The sequence below is a fragment of the Gambusia affinis genome, linkage group LG13, assembly GCF_019740435.1.
Source record: "Gambusia affinis linkage group LG13, SWU_Gaff_1.0, whole genome shotgun sequence".
Classification (NCBI taxonomy): Eukaryota; Metazoa; Chordata; class Actinopteri; order Cyprinodontiformes; family Poeciliidae; genus Gambusia; species Gambusia affinis.
In genome coordinates, this window is record NC_057880.1 from 8,421,044 (window position 1) to 8,434,172 (window position 13,129).

At 39.1% G+C, this 13,129-nt stretch overlaps 1 protein-coding gene across 3 annotated transcripts in view; it reads right to left on the bottom strand.

Moving 5' to 3' along the window:
- akt3a (v-akt murine thymoma viral oncogene homolog 3a) overlaps positions 1-13,129 on the bottom strand; it is a 63,906-nt gene that overhangs the window by 20,318 nt on the left and 30,459 nt on the right. For all 3 annotated transcript variants that reach the window (XM_044135616.1, XM_044135614.1, XM_044135615.1), the window contains exons 3-7: positions 11,322-11,447; positions 5,738-5,849; positions 2,097-2,241; positions 203-334; positions 49-114 (exon numbers count right to left, since the gene is read on the bottom strand). In XM_044135616.1, coding sequence (XP_043991551.1) covers positions 49-114; positions 203-334; positions 2,097-2,241; positions 5,738-5,849; positions 11,322-11,447 — 581 coding nt within the window. The remainder of the gene's footprint in view (positions 1-48; positions 115-202; positions 335-2,096; positions 2,242-5,737; positions 5,850-11,321; positions 11,448-13,129) is intronic.

Sequence of the window (13,129 nt, forward strand, 5' to 3'; positions counted from 1 at the left end):
TTCTGTGCTTTGATGCTACATATTCTGTTGCATGTATGAGATACTTACAGTGAGAAAAGGATGCCTGGTGTTTTTCAGTACTCGGCTCTCTGTGAGTGTGTGAGCAACTTCATCCTGTACACACAACAGAGGATAAAACCATTTTCAGTGCACGACGTGGAAATGCATCAAAATATTATTTACACAAATGCATTTGACAAACCTTGGCTATGATGACTTCTTTTTTAAGGATTTTCATGGCGTAATACTTCCCGCTGGCCTTTTCCCGGACAAGGATGACTTTACCAAACGTTCCCTTTCCCAGCAGCTTCAGGTAATCAAAGTCACTCATCGTCTGTTGTTGTGAAACAAAGAAGAGTCGCTGTCAAAGTAAGACGCTGTAGGCTTGTTGAGAACTCTGCTAAAGTGAGATACATTTAATATACCCAGAGATAGTAATGAGCAAAAGAGTGAAATATTTCACTTTTACTGAATTGTTAAATAAATGCCAGTGAAACCAGCTTTTTTTGTATCTGTTTTCAGTCGTGTGTCATGTTAGAGACGTCTTGCTGACATTCATAGGAAGATGTTTTGAAATGAGTTAAAAACTTCTTCCAAAAGAATAGATAATTTTATTGTCAGTAACAATGTCTATTTTTCCTCACGGTCACTAATGTCTTGAGGTTACCTTAGAAGTTTGATAAAAACAGAAGAGAAGAAGAAAAATAGATTTAAAAAAAAAAAAAAAAACATAAAACAAAGTGAGAAATTCCCTCATTTCTGTAGTTTACATGGATGCAGCACAGGGAGTTTCTTTTTTGAAGTGTCTAAAAATCTGACACTATTTTTATTTGTACAAGAAGTGCACATAAAGAAAAAAAAAATATGTCAGTGTTATGGCCGGTGGCCTTGTATGTTTCCTTTGTCTCTTTCTTTTCTGTATATCTGCAGCTTTCTAATGAAATTAACTTCACTGGGAACTGGCTGCAGCCCTAATCCTCCTGTGCCACTCCCTGAGGTCTACAGCAGAGCTGATTGGCTCATCAATTATCAGCTCCACCAATCCCTGAAGAGGCCTCCCTTTTTAAACCCAAGACTTCCTGGGCTGATTCTTTACAGAGACAGGTTGCCACTTTGCTGGATGTTTGTTGACTGCTGTATACTGCATTGTCTTTTTGTGAGCTTTTGTAAATCTTTGTTGCCTGTGATAGTCCCTGTGGGGGGCTTTGTATGCAAGCTTATAGTAGCCTACTAGAGTTTTGTTGTTAACCTTAGGTTTTGGTCCTGTTTTGTTTGGTTAAGATCTTTGGTTTCCAACTGTGGTTGTTTTGTGGAAATTGTTTTATTCAGTGTTTTGTTTTTGGTTATAACACCATAACCTTTGATTGTAAGGTTGTTGTTTTTTTTTACCTTTTTATTTTGTTAAACCCAAACAATAAATTCCAAACTGATAAACCTTAACATCTAGGTTTCTTTAATGTTACTTCTCCTTCCCCCTGGCTGAGCTGGGTCGCAACAGTCAGTAGCAAAATAGCTTAAAGCTACAGCAATAAACATGTAATCAGAGGATTTTCTTAAGGCAACAATTATAGAGACTCTCAAAAATAAAAGTAGATGATTAAATATATCTACCTAATTTGTGTAAGGAGGCCTACTTGTGATAGTCTGAAGTTAATTAACAATTTGTTGACCCGAGCGGAGCTGTAAATAAGGTCACGCTCCTATAAGACTGTAAATACAATGCTACAATTTGAGTAACTGGGAGCAAATTATTCATTATTTTCACAAACAATCTGCTTTAATGCGCAGAAAAAACAGAATTAAAATAGAGTAGAATAATCATTTATTAACTTCACTTCCTACAGCAACACAGAGACAAAATATACCCTATTGAATATGAAAATAAATCTAAAAACAATGTAAACGGTATATTAATAAAATACCGATTAGACAATAAATATAAAAATAAACAAACACCTGAAAAGTGGGAGATTTTTGATATATAAATACCCAACCAATTTAAATTTATTTAAATAGAAAAAGTTCTTATTTCAATTTCAGCTAAAGTGGAGCAGAGAAACAGCTGTGACGACGTGCATTACGACTGTGTGCAGCACCTTGCGTTTGTGGTGTGTAGTGGAGATGTCCATTTCCTCCTCCACCATGTTGTCAATATTGGAGGTGGGGCTGCACTGGATCCTCTCCTCCTCTTGTCTCTGCAGCTTGTCTGCCACCATCTGGATGGCCTCTGTCCACTCATCTCTGGTGATGGAGACAGTTATTCATTTCTTTCAGCTCCGATGAAGCTTCGGGTTTGTTTTCAGCACGACATTCTGTACTGAAACGATTTGTACGTTGTCATGGAAAAATTACAATAAACTTATAGCAGCACAGGCCCAAACAAGCCCAAAAATCTGACAGGTCAATCCATTCTCACCCCGTCCTTAAATTGGATAACTGATGTATTTCCCAGACCGGGTCTTTCAGGTTGCTGAAGTGTTTTTAATTAACATAAACACCTATTTGTTCAACAGAGAAGAAAACACGGTCAGCTAGAGAATCAACCAGATGAGCAATGATCAAAGAGCAGAACTAATGCCTGTCGGCGTGGGTGTGTGTGTGCGTGCGTGGGTGTGTGTGTGCGTGGATGTGACGGTGAGCGGGTGTGCTCCAACACACCCCAATCCATCAGAGGGAACAATGCATTGTTGTTTGCTAACATCGTTCCTCCCCATTGACTTTCCATTAGCAGTGCTGTTCAACATCTGTTGGGAGGAAGCAAGTGAGTTTGACTGTCTGGGTGTGTGTGTGTGGGTGTGCGTGTGTGTGTGTGTGTGTGTGTGTGTCGATGGGATTCTGCAACAGAAGGCCAGCCATGCAACAGGATGTGTGGACACATTACGGGGTTTTTAACAATGATGAATGTCATGGATCATACACAGGGCAGTGCTTCGCTCCGCTCTGCTACGCCGCAGAGGAGAGGAGAAATTCAGACGATGGACAGCAAAACGTTGGAGCTTTCTTTTAATTCTATGTGCATGGAAATAATAGTTAGTTGTTATAGATCACATGATTATAATAAGTCTTTTATGTCTTTTATACTTCAGGGCGACAACTAACAAATATTGTACTAACTAATCATTCTATTGATTATTATGATAATTAATAGATTAATCAGATTTTTTTAAAAGTTGACACTTTCTGGAGATTTTCCATTGAACCAACAAGGCTTATTTTATACAATATTAGAAATATATAAAAAATATGCACACAAAAAATGGAAAAAAGCAAGTCCTTATTAAAACAATAAAGTAAACAATTTGTTGCCTAAAATGCAAAGCCTCAGCATTCCTTTAATGTCTGCTTGATCATTTGTAGCAAAGGATGCAACTGCAGCTAAAAACATTCCAACATCAACATGTGAAAAGCTCTTCTGCTTAACATTATTACAGTGTAGGACTGATCTGGTTCTTTCACTTAATCAAATAACTGGATAGTGAAAAGGGCTTAATAAACATTTTTGGTTTAGTTTAGTTTTTATTTATTTTACAGTTTCATTCAGGTGAAACTAAAACTAGGCTGCTTGAGGAGTGCTAGGTAAAGCAAATTTACAGACAAAGGTGGATTCTTTTTTTGGGTGAAATGAAAAATGTATTTATTTTTTGTACAACTTTGGAATAATTACCACTCTGAGTAGGTTGGTATTTCAGAAAATAACCATTTTTCAGTCTATTTATTCCAGTTAATTTTGCAGATGATTGTTAATAAATTGGTACAAACTCATCAATAAAACTAAGTACAAAGTTCTTCATGAATAGTTAGCTCTGAAGATCTCATGTCCAGCCATGATGTTCACATGTTCTAGCATTTCTAAATCCTCGGGACCCTGCAGGAGCGACGCTGAACATTTTCAAATACATGTACCTGCAATGAAGTCCCGATGAGAAAAATATCAATGAAACGTTCCTGAGTCATCGGGGATCACCTTTGTTTCTCTTTGTGTTGCGTTAAGCACCCATATGTTCCTTTGAGGGTTCTACAGGATCGGTCGTCTAAACCTAAACGCAGCACCGTGGCTTTAAGATCTATATTCCTTTCTTCTGCAAAGACTCCGGAGAGTATCCTAGACGTTTCAAAAACAAGGGCAAACTCAAGTTACGCTCCATCCCCGACAGCGGAGCGTTAATTTGTGGCACGAGAGATGATGTGTGTGTGTGTGCTTGTGCAAACAGGGTATGTGAAAAGCAATGGGAACTCTCTCAAGGTCAGGCAGCAGATAAATGCTCTTTCTCGGTTAAAGTGGTTTTTTTTTTGTATAATGAGCCTCTTTTCCTCATTTTTTTCCTCCTTTTGCTAATGAGAGATAATGGGCCTGCCTACAGTCGGGCACCGCGCCAACACGTGCCACCCTCTCCCCACACGGCTGGGGCTGTAGTAGCTGGAGGCCTGCCAGCACTGGTACAGTAACAGCCCCATACAGTAACACACGCGCACGCACCCAGTTGTGGCACAATACACACTGCTTTCTTCTTATCAACAAGCTTTGAGTTTTATTGCTTCAGTGGTGCTGAATATGTGCAAACACTCTGAATCGACAGCAAAACACAAACACATCTGGAGCCGCGTTCGCTGCCAGAGACGCCCGCTTTATAAGCTAATTAATAGGAAGTTATGCGATTTATTTTAACTCTGAGAGCTCCATTTGATGATGCGGAGGCAAAACTTCAACAAAAAACATATAAGGAGGAGAAACTTGGACGGACAGCTGCAACACACACACACACGCATACACTTATATATATACACGCAACCTCAAAGCGTGCACAGAAGCATCTGTGGTCTTCTGGGCAAAGCTGTTCATTTTCTGGAGATAAACACCTCAGCTCCTCAGAAAGGAACTGAGCAGCTGGAGAATTTATGCCAACACCACTTGAAAGGTCTCCTCTCCACTCAGTCTCTTTCTCAGACACCAACAAAGCACAAACTCTCTACAGTGAAGCCCTTCATATACATACCTCTGCTCCTATTAATGCTGCTGAATATACTGCACCCGATATTTTTTCTATGGTTTATCCAAAACATATTCATTTTTAAGTGTTTTTTTTTATTTATTATTTTTACCGACCTGTGTTAAGATTTTTTTGCTGCTTTTCTACTTTTTGTTTAGTTAAATGGCAATCCTGTGAACTAAATCTGCTCAACTTCAAAGTGACTTCCTCAAACTTTTCAAAAGAAAAAAAAAAAAGTCTCAGTTTTCACACATGTTCTAACAGGGACATTTAAGGGAAGCTACCAAACTTCAGCCCTGAGAGATAAACAGATACACATATGTATTCTCCGGGTACATAATATCATTTTATAGCATGAAGTAACTACATTACCTTCAAAATGAAGTATATATATCAAACATGACATAAAGGAAATCTGACTTCACAATTTGACGCCTTGAAGTTGGGCCTATGTCTCTTTAAGAAGCTCCTGCTCTTTCTGACACTCCGTCTCCTGCACATTATGTCATTTACAAACATTCTTAGGAGCGATGCACTCAGAAGTGGTCTGCACAATCAAAGTCGCACTAGCTGTTTGCTAATTGCTGCTGCCGCTAGTCAGTAGGAGCTGAGTGGGGAAGGTGCACCATACTGCTTCCTCTCATCAGTGTCAAAACAACACTGGTGTTTTTTGAGAAAACAAAGCTAAAAGTCAGGCTGAGCGGGTATATGCTATGATATTTCAGGATTTAATCTTTTAAGGAGCCAACCGTTCATCAGGCGAATCCACATGGAAGGTCCTTTCAATGACAGTGGTCCACTGAAGGCAGCGTATGATGAAGGTGTTTGGCTTCGGCCTCTCTGTCTTCATCAGCTGGCATTCTGGAATAAAAACCCAAGTGGTGAATTGTCTGGAGAAAGGATTTCATCCTCAAAACACAAAATGAAGAGAGCAAAGCAAAATTTATAAGAAGTTCAAATCTCAAGAAGACAATTGAAAGAAGTAAGACTTTTTATTAACAATTATTGTAGACTTAAAATTGTCAAGTTAGTTTTTTTTAAATGTATTTCAGTTTTTATTTCTTATGTAAAATAAAGATCATAAAATGAAATAAATCTACCTTTTTCCAGTCAGCCCTGCATGTTAACTTTTAAAGTGCTTTAATGTTGGCTACAGCCTCTATATAGCTGGAAACTCACTGGGAGTCTTACGCTGAAACAACAAGTTGTCATGAAGAAAACACAGTTCGTGTTTTAATTTGTTGGTGTAAAAATAGGAAATCACTCCGAAAGCCGATAACTTAAAAAAAGCTGCTTTCTTGTGCCAAAGGATCTTATGTGTTGCGTCGCACACGCATCTGGCGGCTCTCCGATGAGACACATTTCTATGAGAACAGGCAGCCCAGTAGGCCGTTATTACACAGAAGCATAATACAGTACACAAACACAGAAACGTCGGCATACACAGCCAGATGGGGCTGTGAGCTCGCTGTGGGAAGGAATGCATCTTCATTGTCCCCTCAGCAGTCTCTGTGCTTATGAAGGACATGAAGTGGTGTAAAACAGCATTACGATCCGTCTTCTGTCCTCTCATCTGCCCCGCTTGTTCTACATGGCTCAGCCTTCATTTCTTCTCCTCGTTTCCCCTCTCCTCTGCTCTCCTTTTTGACTTCCTGTCCGTCCAATCAGAGCCTCTGCTTCCGTTATCTCTCCTTGTCTGTCCATCACTGTCTCTTAACAGGATTTGTACACACTTTTTCCCCCTTGTCTTTCATTTTTTACATTTTCCTTTCAAGAAATTTGCGGACTGAAAACGTCGGAGTTCCCAAGTTCTTCTTATGTTTTTCTTCAGTACTTTAAGAAAAAACCTGCATTGTAGAGAGTGTGCTTTACATATGAAACTTGAAAGATACAAGAAAGACGGCGAGGAATGTAAGAAAACAAGATACGAAAGAAGGAAGGAGGAAAACACAGATTGAAAGAGAAAGACAAGCACAACAGTAAAAGCAGAAAGGACAATAGTAATGATTGGCAAAAGTAGGAAAGAAAGAATTAGAGAATGAATTAGAAAAGAGGAAGGAATTAAAGAAGATACGTAAGAGATAAGACAGAGAGAAAGGAATGAAGAGCAACAGGAAGAAAGGAAATGTGAAATAAGACAGAGGACTTACCAAAGAAGGTCAGGAAGTTAAGACAAGATAAAACTGAAGAATAAAAAGCAAGGAAGGAAGATAAGAAGTTAATGAGGAAGGAAAGTTACACAATAGGAAGGAAGGTAGGATGCAAGGACAGGAGGAGGGAAGGAGGACATTATGTTGGATAGAAAGAAGAAAGGAGGCCAACCAAGAAAGGAAAGAAGGAGAAGAAGAATGAAAGGTTTTAAAGGAAAGAGAAGGAGAAAAAACAGGATGGACACAATAAATAAAGTAAGAGCAGGAAAAGGAAGGAAAGAAACAAGACAGAAAGTATGGAAGGAACCTACTTTCATACATTCTTAATATGTCCTTTATATTGTCTGAAAGGACATCTTTCAGACCATGGGATATAAACTGAGGTCTGGAAACAGAAATACTTATCCCCGCTTTCGTTTTCCCATTTTTGCCCAGACCTGACAATCTGATCGATCAAATTTCAGACGTTTTCCAGATCACGAAGGAGGCCTTTGTTTTAAGCGTGGCCCAGCTCAGCATGCCAAGGCTCCGTCTAAATATAGACAGGAAGGTTAATGGCAAAACCACCCAGGTCATCCACGCAGCGGCGCCTCAATGTAAAGTCAAACAAAGCGGTTGCTACCTGACTCGTGAACAGGGCCTGCTGCGCTGCCAGTAAACAAGGTCACACTATTGTCGGTGCCAAAACAAAACCTAATGTCCTCACATGGACACACACAGGCAACTCTATGTAAAATGAACTTTGAATGTTAGCTGAAATTGGGTTGTTTGCCACAGCAGGCGACGGTGAGGTCTGTGTAGCAGTTTAACGGGTGTGTGTGTGTGTGTGTGTGTGTGTGTCAAGCTTGTATGTATGAGTCCCTCTGCAGGGAACAGGCCTGTACCATCTCTGTTCCATCTGACCACTTCTGTTGTTCGCACACACAAATGCGCGTAGACACACACGTCTGCACACAAGTAAACAAATACACACAGGGAACACACACGCCACCTGGCTTCCCAGCTTTGGGCAACAGATGTGGCGGAGCCGGTGCTGTGCCAAGCAGCCGGGGCCGGATGTATGGCCTGGCTTGTCCTCCGCGCAAACTCTTTTTCCCTCTTCTTCCCTCCATCTCCAACCCGGTGTTCACCTCCTCCTCCCTGTCTGTTCAGCACTCCTCCTTCCCTCTCCAACACACCTCATCCATAAAAGGCCTCCCCTTTCATTCCTCCATCTCCATCTTCACTCCTCCAAGATTTCATCTTCCTCTCTTTTTCCCCTCCACTGCCACCTCTGATCCTCTCCCATCCCTCATTCTGCATACTTGTCCTCCTTTCCAGGGTTGTGTCCTACCCTCCTTCCCTCCTCCCGTGTCCTTCGGCGTACCGTCTCTTTCTCGCTTTCTCTGAGGTATCAGTTTGTAATCCGCCATTCCTCGTGTTTTCTGTTTTGGCGGTCAAGCAGCCGGTTCTACTGTATCATTCTCGACTCAACTCCGCAGATTAATCACACGGAGCTTTCCCGAAGCCATCTGATTTTAGCGGACTAAGCCTGTTTTGGTTTCATTTTGATTAATTTAAAGACAGTAATTGAGAGCAATTTTTTCATATCTAAAGGACCCCAGCTGAATTACACTATACGTAGAAGGTGACATCTGAATCAGCTTAGTGGATGTCTGATTATGTTCACAAAACAGAAAAAACATAATCATGTCACAGATTAAACTGCTAAATGATAAGCCTTCGTTTACGTATTAGGAGATGGATGGTGGGTGATAAGTGGCATATTTAAAAAATATACAATAATTAAAATGTAATCTCTGCGAATGAAAACCTGGGAAGGATTTTAAGCTGAAAACATTTTAGCATCTGCTTCGTCTGACCAGCTTTACTGCTGATGAATTTTGTTTCAAGTATATTTGTAAACCCAGCTTTATAATGTTTGAAAAACAGAAATCTGAAGAGTTAACATTTGTAGTACTAATGTAATTTTTTGTTTTTGGTTTAAAGTTTAAATTGGTGTATTTTGGGTTTGCAAAACATATCTTCATTTTTGATTAAGTTGTGTAGAGTTTCCAGATTTCTTAGACCTCCAACTAGGGGTGGGCGATAAGAACTTCAAATTTTATCGCAACATTTTGTGGTACTGTTATTATCATTTAGATTATGATTAAAAAACTATTTATTACTTATTTTTAGGCATTAAATAGTTTTGCAGGACAATGACAGCATTGCATAGCATTCCTAACATTAAAACAGAAATATTGCTCTTATAAAAGTTTCATCTGAATTATGCTTCTTCAGGATGTCACTTACTTTAAAAAAGTGTGGTTTGTATTACTAAATTCATAATTATTGATACTCTCGTGGAACAATAATAACATTTTTGATCACGTGGTCAGTTTTGGGCATCTTTGTAAAAAAAAATTAATAAATAAAAAAAACTGTATTGTGAGAACAATAAATTAAAATAACACATATATGCCGACCTCTGCCTCCAACTGACTGTACAATCACCAATCAAGCCAGCCAATAGGAGGAGAGATTGTATTCACAGTCTCCGGGAAATAAAGATGTCTCCGTTATTAAAGTACATAAGTTTCACTGCATGTAAAGTATTGGTACAAAACAATTCTCCAAACCAAGATTTCATAATCCATCACTTTCATTAGCAAAAGTATTGTAGAAACACTGATAAATAGTGTATTGGCCATTAATTATTAGTTGATCAGACTTATTTGTATAAAAAGAGTATGAGATGAATGGCTTCATAGTTCACAATAACCTTTGTCTCTATCCTGATTGGCCAGTTTCATTAGTCATTGTCCAATCTCTCTGGGGGGTACAGACTCAAGAAGCACATGTGTTGATCAGCAACCCTTTCATTATATACATTTCTGCTTTGTATCAGATGTTCACAAACTGCACAGAATTAAATCGCAACTACAAATGTTTTAAACAGGCACAAATCCATTTTCTACAAATACAAAAACTTTAATTACAAAGACAAACAAACCTCTATTTGTCTGGTTATTCGTTGCATAAGCTTACACACTTGATGGACAAGATTAGTTTGCATATCCAACACTAAACAGAAAATATTTAATGTAGCAAAAGGAGGTGATGCTGGAAATTATGCATTAAGCTAGTCTTGGTGAGACAATAATTGGAGAATTAAACATGTCAACAATGTCCTGGAGTCTGCTAACCAGGTGTTGACACACAGCGAACAGCCAATTAGAGGATGTAGTGGATCCTGTAACACACGACCACGCTGTGAAGATGGATAACAAGGATAATGACAGCATTGATGGATGTAATATTACACCGAGGCTCTGTTTGATGGAACTATAGGAAGATACATGGCAGCATTTCAGTAAAACATGGGCTATAATTTCCTTCAGATATAGAAATCTGCTAGTTTCTAAACCAGCTGCACCGATTCTTCTCTAAACTTAACAGGTTGATTAGCAGGTTGTGATGTCATTATTACTCCAAAGGAAATGAAATGGAAGGGGAAAAAAAGACTAGGTAAACTTTATGCAGTGGAAGCATACATTTAAACTACAGTCTATATTCTCCAAGGCAGAACAAAAGGAATAGATTCATGTGCTGGCAATTCCTTAAAGAGAGATGGTATATAATTAATGCTTTCTGATTTTATAGGTGAGCGTTCAAAGTTTATTTGGCTCACATACTCTGATTAATTTCACTCATTTCAATGTTTTTTTTTTTGGTTCAGACGTGCAGAAAACTCAGATAGCATCACTGCATATTTTCAGCTTGATCAATCCTCTTTTCAAAAATTTTAATGGCTGCATTCTCTACAGAATACACACAAAGACATAGCTTTACTGATGCTAACCTGTGCTAATTGCTCATTTAAAATGTTTAAAATGGCTTAAAATGTAAATCTAGTAAGAAACCCAGTGAAGGAAAACTTTATTTTACACTCATGTCTCTCTCACCTGAATAGGGCAGTTTCATCTCCGCTACTAATCTAAAACTTAATGACAACAGAGTGCAGGAAAAAATTAACTTTAAACGTATTTACTAGGGGTTTTACTGAGACTAAATCGGAAATTGACTGGTAAAAGTTTCCAAAATTGGAAATCACATATCGGCAGCTCAGTTCTAAGCTGCCGATAAGAACAAGAGTAGAGTAAAGAATCTGTGGCAGTGTGTAAATGTCACTGCAACATACTTGCTACTGAAAAGTTATTTAGAGGATAAGGGAGGTCTGCATCCTGAGGTTTCTCTTTGTAGCCGATGAAGGAGCCGTCTGTCTTCAGCAGGAAGTAACGTGGCCGCCAGTTCTTTATGTATTCACCTGGACAGAGACGCAAATACACAGAGAGGAAAACATAAGCATATATTTTGATATCTGGTGCAAATACTGTGGATAGAAGATCATGAGGAATCGTGATGTTTCTCAGGGTTGTAACAGTTAATCAGTATGATGTATGGAAAGTAGGATTAACAACAAAAATAATGATGCGGATGATTTAAATATTGACTTTATTCCCCGGACGGTTAAGAGCCGCTCAACTGTCATCTGTTCTGATTATATGACACGCACTTTTACACACTGTAGTATTTATACACACAAATACACACGCACACAGACACAGCATCTCTACAGCTCCCACAACGCCTGCCAGATTCAGATCGGATTATTGTGTAAAAGATGAAAAAAAAAGAAAAAAAACATGTTTACCAGCGCAACACTCAACATATCCATGCCAGAAACATCATCTGGCTGATACATGGGCAGGTGTTGAGGTGATGACCCTTCCACCACACACACTAATACACACAAACCACTGGTCAGCTGCAGCGACACAGGATGAGATGATGTGACATGAGACCAAACAGGATTACACATGGAGGAGTTATTCTTCTTAGACGTCAGCGGGAACGACGAACATCTGCTGCGCATCTGCCGACAAAAGTATTATCCGACCGCGCTTTGGCACCGGTGACTGACCGTTGCCTTTTTAGCTGACCCACAAGAGGATTACACGAGTGCCAAACACCACGCCACAGTGGTGGATAACACACACCGGGAACATGGAGCCACATATGGGCTAAACTGCACATAGATGTGGATTCACATAGGTTCTTTTGAGAATAATGAGTACAAAAAGAAATTATTCTGTGCATAACCTTACGTGCGTAGAATACGTTTGCACATACGTATTTGCACCCAGCAACAAATTTTTGATTTTTGTCAGGTTACAATCACATGCTTCGCTTCATTTCATTGGGATTTTAATTGACAGACCAACACAAAGTAGTGCATAATTGTTAAGTGGAAGGGAAATTATACATGATTTTTAACATTTTTACACGTAAGAGTCTTAAAAGTGAGGGGTGCATTTGTATGCAACTCCCTATGAATGCAAATTTTGTTTAGAGAGACCTCATAATCAATTTTATTCATGGTTTATTGAAAAACCATGAATTTTTCAATAATTCATGGTTAGACATTTAAAATGTCTTCCAGTTCCAGTGCTAAGTGTTCTTAAAGATTATTGACTTTATATTATTATGCCATTATTCATATATTACTTGAAGATGGTCTCAAAGCAATAATGTGTCTATGCTGAAAAGTAAACCTTTTATCCGACTAGCTCTATATTTAACGCCATTCGGCTTCCAATCAGCTCTTCCCTAATGCATAACAACACCATGATACTGCCACCACCATGTGTGACTGCTGCAGAGTGATGTCTTGTTAAACATGGAACCTCTAAGGCCCTCACAGAACATCTTTATTTACACTGAGATTAAATTACACACCAACTACGTGACTTTTAAAGGGAACTGACTGAAGTAGGTTTTCTTCGGGGCATTAGACTAAAGGGGTGTGTGTCCCGCTCTGATCACCCTGTTTCAGTTCATTCTCCAGGAGACGAGAACAGTCAGTGTCTGTGTTCTATTTGTGACATCCATTTAAAGCAGAAATGACAGCAGGCCGTGCTCGTTAACACGTCGCAGGAAAACACCTGC